This window comes from Theobroma cacao, chromosome 6 (genome assembly GCF_053813885.1).
Source record: "Theobroma cacao isolate CCN51 chromosome 6, ASM5381388v1, whole genome shotgun sequence".
In the NCBI taxonomy this organism is placed as follows: Eukaryota; Viridiplantae; Streptophyta; class Magnoliopsida; order Malvales; family Malvaceae; genus Theobroma; species Theobroma cacao.
This window is the reverse complement of record NC_142644.1, coordinates 3,998,083-4,004,172: the sequence shown is the minus strand read 5'-3', so window position 1 is coordinate 4,004,172 and position 6,090 is coordinate 3,998,083. Positions and strand designations below refer to the sequence as shown.

General features: G+C 33.8%; 1 protein-coding gene across 1 annotated transcript; it reads left to right on the top strand.

The window, feature by feature from the left end:
- Positions 1 to 400: 400 nt before the first annotated feature.
- GOS11 (golgi snare 11) lies at positions 401 to 5,747 on the top strand. Its single transcript, XM_007023332.3, has 5 exons — positions 401 to 752; positions 2,598 to 2,837; positions 3,323 to 3,490; positions 4,837 to 4,950; positions 5,407 to 5,747. The coding sequence occupies exons 1-5, from the start codon at positions 714 to 716 to the stop codon at positions 5,518 to 5,520; spliced, it is 675 nt and encodes a 224-aa protein (XP_007023394.3). The 5' UTR covers positions 401 to 713; the 3' UTR covers positions 5,521 to 5,747.
- Positions 5,748 to 6,090: the final 343 nt, after the last annotated feature.

Sequence of the window (6,090 nt, the reverse complement as noted above, 5' to 3'; positions counted from 1 at the left end):
TCATTTTAGTTTTATCCAAAATACTTAAAAATCGAATTTTCCAAATAACTATCTACACGTCAAAATCATTACTTGGTGTATTGAAAGAGTAAGAAAGAAAAATCTGAAAACGTAGGAGAGAGAAATCGAAAGCATAACAAATGAATGCCGAATAAAGAAATCGATAAAATTTGAGACTGAGATGGTAAGAGAGAAATCCGAAACACAAATAGAGAAAGATAAAAAAAAATTATGATAAATAGTTTAATTTATTTAAAATAATTTAAAAAATATTTTTATCAAATCATAATTAAATATGATTATAAATAATTAAATTTATTTTGATAATTATTTTTAAAATATCTTTTATCAAGTCATTTCTCACGATTTTTATAAAAAAATTATTGGAAAGGTAGAAAGAGAAAACGGCAGATGATTACTTCCGCCTGTTAAGGTTTATTGGCGATTACGCAACCGGCTCCAAATTGCCGTTGGGAGCGGGCGGCCTGTCCCCGTCTCCAAACAACCGTCAATTAAAATCCCACCCCCCTTTAAAACGAAACGTTTTAATCGTTCTTTCTTTTATTGGTACCATCCAACAAAAATAGTTGTAAATAAATTTACGACATATAAAAAAACACTCAAAAAAATTAAACAATCGAACGAGGAACAAGAGAAGAAGAAGAAGAAGAAGAAGAAGAAGAATCTGTTGGGCGATCGATCTGAGATTACCGATGGACGTGCCTAGCTCATGGGATGCGTTACGCAAACAGGTTTGCCGATTTTCTTTGTTCCCTTTTTTTTAACCTTAGTTTTTGTTTAATTCTGTTTGGTTAACGAGAAAAACAGAGGAAATTTGGGAGGAAAAGAACTAAGATTGTATAACTCTATGAGATTTGATTGAATTCTATTAGAATAATTCAGGAAGTTTTGGTTCTTCTTTCGGATTCTGTTTTTGGTTTGTTAGAAAAATGTAAGAAACGAAATCATAATTGTCGGTGACCTAAGCGTTTAAGTTTTCTTTAATTTTTTTTTTCTAATACTTGAGTTTTCTGATTGGAATCTGTTGAAATGAAATCGAAATCTGGATTCTCTAGCTACAGACGCTGAATGTTTTCTTTTTTTTTTTTCTATGTTTTTTTGGTAATTATCTCAAAAAACTGATAGAGATTATGGATTTATTGCTCTTAGCAAAAACTGGAAAATTTTCGGTTCATTCCAATCGGTTGGATCTGTTAGCGCAGTTTCTAATTAGATCCTTAACAAAGATTTAGACTTTTCCTAAGCCTTGCTGTTGTTGTTGTTTATTTATTTATTTATTTATTTTGAGATGTTGAGCTTGTGGCTATTATGTTGGTTTGTTTGTCTTTTATTTGCTTTATCTCTTTTACTAGATGGTTCAGTCTGTGGTGCAAGTGCAACTTGCTTTCATCACTTTAGTACCTTACAAGGAGATAATGGTCTTTTTGGAACTTATGTTTTCTCCATGAATGGTGGTTTATCTGTGAGGAGGAAACGCCAGAAATTTCCTGTAGCCATTGTTCAAGATAAATGCTGTACTACTTCGTAAAAATACTCTTTTTATTTTTCTGGTTTTCTGTTGAGTGGCTGAAACGAAGGCCAATTTAACCTTGTGCAAATGTACCTGTGAACAACTACAATTGGGATATACAAGTGATGCTGTAGATGAGAGTGATGGCAGATAAGAGTTAGTAGTTTATCTACCTTGAACAAGATAAATGGAATATCTTTGGCTAAATAGGTCTATACTTCACTTCAGATTTCCATTTCGAATTTTGCAGATGGAGGAAAAGGCTAGGTCAAGTATTAGTAGATTCCTAGTTTGCAAAATGCAAACTTCATATATTTCTTTAAGAATTTGACCCTATCCTAAAACTTAAAGGAAACATACAAGAAGCTGTAGTTCTCCGTCAAACTTCTGAAGCAATTTAGAATGAACCTGCTTGAGTGGTTGTTCCACATAGAATGGCTTATCTGCCTAACTGGTTGAGGCATAAGGGCTTCTTGTGAATAGGCTTTCCTTTTACTTTCATATAGGAGAAAATAAACTTTAACATTTCATTCCTGCATTACCTAATTTTCTGGGAGGCTGTGTAATTTATAAGTTTTAGTTGCCATGTCTAGTATCAATACATTGCCGTTATACTGCTGAAAAGCTTAAATAACTAGTTCAGCATTACACTGAATGGTGTTCAATATGCATTGCTTTAATAATCATTTTATTCTTAACATTGGAAGAATATGATCTTTATACCTTGGGGTTATCAATATCAAACTTTGGGAAAAAAGGTGCTTAAGAAAAATAAAGTTGGAAGCTCTTTTTGGAGTGTTTCTGTCAACCTTTTCAAACTCTTTCTCATTAAATCCCGTGTTTCATTTAGATTTTGAAATTCTAGTTGCAAGTAATTTGGTATCCCATAAATGTAAGACATCAGGATTATGCCATTGAGACTACCTTTTTTGGCAGTAAGAACTTTTTTCTTTACCCAAAAAAACATTAAATTTATCCTGAAATGGTCAAAAGATGATTCTATTAGTTGTTCTGGCTACAAATATCTATTCTTGTGATGAATCTCTTTGTTTTACTATTATTGCAGGCAAGGAAACTCGAAGCTCAGTTGGATGAGCAGATGAATTCATATCGTAAGTTGGTCTCCACTAAGGTTTCAACAAAAGTTGACTCAGAAGAGAATGATCTTGAATCTGGTATAGACCGACTACTAAAACAGCTCCAACAAGTAAATATGCAAATGCAAGACTGGGTATCATCTGGTGGATCTGAAATGGTTTCTCATACCTTGACTCGGCATCAGGAAATTCTCCAAGATCTCACTCAGGTACTGTGGTTTCTAAATTATTGTTTGTTTATCTTTCTCTATTAACAATCTTCTTCCTTTCTTTTCTTTTTTCTTTTTGGTCTTTTTTATACCCGTAATACTAATTTTTCTCCCTTGTTTTTTCTCTCTTTTGATTTAAAGGGAAAACAACAGTGGCTTCATGGCTCCCTTTTTGTTTGAAAACTAACAATAAAGCAACAAATGATTAAGAGCCTTTATAATGAATTCAAATGCCTATATCTCGTTATCATGGAGATATCCAAAGTATACTTTGTTTCTACTACCCCTTTTTTTTTACCCAGCATATTAGTTTTAGTTTTATTGAAATTGTCATGATTCTGTGAACAGTTGCAGGCTTGCAGCTTTCCTTATACACCTCCTTTTTGCCCCTTCATGGAATATATTTGCTATAAAACCTTTAATATGATTTACTGAGAGTGGACCAATCAGAAACTAACTTGATCTTAGACCTGATTGAAGTGCAGGAGTTCTATCGTCTCCGCTCTAGCCTTAGAGCTAAGCAAGAACATGCTTCACTCCTCGAGGATTTTAGGGAGTTCGATCGGACTAGATTAGACTTGGAAGAAGGTGTTGGTTCCACAGAACAGGCTCTACTTAGGGAGCATGCAGCCATTAGCCGGAGTACTGGACAGGTATGTAAGGTTAATAGTGGTTGACAATGTATCCTAGTGTAAGTATGATGGTATTACTCAATTCCTTTTATGTAAATGCCTGAATTTCAGTTGTTGGGAACTTAGAGTTTAATGATTAATTAATTAATAATGAGATTGAGGAGTGAAAAATGGAGCAAATAGATTAAAAGAACTCTCAATCACATTATGGATTTTATAGTGGATGTTTAATATGGGTATGCATTTCCCATCATCTTCTCATTTGTTATAGCTATTCATTCTTTTCACTTTATTTTGGTAGTTAAGGTCTAAAAGGAACAGTTTAGAGCTGGTTACAGGTCTGAAAAAGTGCTGGCAACTTATAGAATAGGAAGGAAGAAGATGGAATATCTACTGGATTGGATTTCCTTAAATATCATGGTTAAGTTAATCATAAACACTCTGACAAAATTTTGCCAAATCTTTGAGAATTTGATATTTACTAGTATTTATTGTTTCCAATTTTGGATGTGTAATCACATTTAATTACTTAGTGGATATTATGTTAAAAGCTGAATAACATATATTAATTAACAACTTACTGAGTACTTGACTATTCTTGGTCAAGAATATTAAAAGTTGCTGATCTACCTTGACTCTTGAAAACTAATGAAAGTAGAAGCGCTGGAATAAACTTGTTCACTTCCTAACATAGAGAAGGTAAAATCATAACTTAGTATTGCCTAATTAAGACTAATGAGGCTGTAAATTTAACTAGGTCCTAATTTTTTTATTGTCAGACTAATACTTGGTTTTGAGAAGCAATTAGGCACATTCAAGTGGCCTTCACTTGTTTGCACAATAATGATAAAAACTGTTTTGCTATGTGTTTCTAGGCCAACTGTTTCTCTTTTGTGTGTTTCAAAGTTATTTTTTGATTTGTTTCTGCGAGATGTATGAATGTTCCTAACATCTTGGTTGATTCCAGGATTGATATATAATTTACTAGTGATGTCCTTGACTAGTTGTAAAGAAGCATTTGTGAGGATGGTGGCAGTCTTGGACTGTTTTTATTTTTTTTGGGTCCAACAGTATTGGAATGTATGCTTCTACCAAAAGCAGCTTGATCAAACTTCATTGTTGTTGGTAATTTTCATCTGTCGTAAAAGGAAAACCTTAATTATCGTTGGGATACCAAATAATTTGCAGAACGTCATATGCTAGAATGCACTTTTTGTTAAACTGATTTTCTCTCGTGTGAAATATGTTCTTAAGCAGCTATTTTTAGGATAGTTTCTCTGTATAATCAGATGATTTTGGATCTCACTTGAACTTTAATTTTCAGCTATTGCTCTTAGTTCTTATGAAGCTGTATTCTGGTTTTGCAGATGGATAGTGTGATTTCACATGCTCAAGCAACTCTTGGAGCACTTGTCCTTCAACGTTCAACTTTTGGGGGGATTAATTCAAAGCTAAGCAATGTCGGCAGCCGCCTTCCAACGGTATGGATACTTGTTAATCTTGTTATTTACATTTCAACTTGCAGACATTTATAGCATACTTAATTAGCATCCTATGAATTAGTTGTCCCACATAGTATACCTCTATGATTTCCACAGCATATGAACTTTGAAGAAGAGTGAGGTGGTTGAGAAAAGAGACTAGTTAATGAAAGAATTGAACTTGTGTAAGAAATTGTCATAACTCATAAATGCTATCATATAGTACAAGTTTTGCACCTTTGAGAAATTTATTTTGTCCTGGCATAAATAGCCAGACCGATGCTATTGTGAACTAAGATTTATCATTTTGAGGACAATACAAAACTGAATGGAAAACTTTCTTTGGTCATCATCGAGAAATTTACCCCACAGCTTATATTGACATCTCTATCTGCTGGTTTTCAACTGTTTCCTGAAATTTTGACCAATGCGCTATCATGTGGTAATAATGCACAGGTAAATCATATTCTGTCAGCAATAAAGAGGAAAAAGTCTATGGATACCATCATTCTTTCCTTTGTTGCATCTGTATGCACATTTCTTATCTTCATCTACTGGTTGAGCAAGTGAGGATGTATATTGTGTCGGTGGCCAATGATTGTGGTGAAACAGGCTGAGTCCTTAGATTTGATGCTCTGTATGGAGCTAAAGAAGGGGGTGGTGTTATGTTTTGTTGTAACTTGATGGTGACATTTCAAGTGGGTTATAATTACCTTCATTTTGTGTAGCAACTATGGTTTCCCAGTAAAGGTAAAGTTCAACATTTAGGTATATGTAATATATATTATTTTATTTTATTTTTGGGTATCATCCATCTAATACGAGTAAGCTGCAAGCAAAAGATTGATTCATTGCTTCTGTACTTGGTCTTAAGTGGGCTCTAATCAATCAATCAATCACAAAATATATAGCTAGAATTGGAGGACATGGGTAAAAGGATGGTGTTCCTGCTTCATGAGTCAGCTGTCCGAGCCTCCACCTCTCAAACAAAGTATAGCAGTGGCAGGCTCTCTCGTATCGCCGACTTGGCCCAGAGCATTTATTCCATAAAAAAAATCCGGTCATTTGGTATTTATATATGTAGAAGATGAGTTTGGATATGGTCAAAAAATGGGTTAATTACTTGGAAGAAAGCAAAGC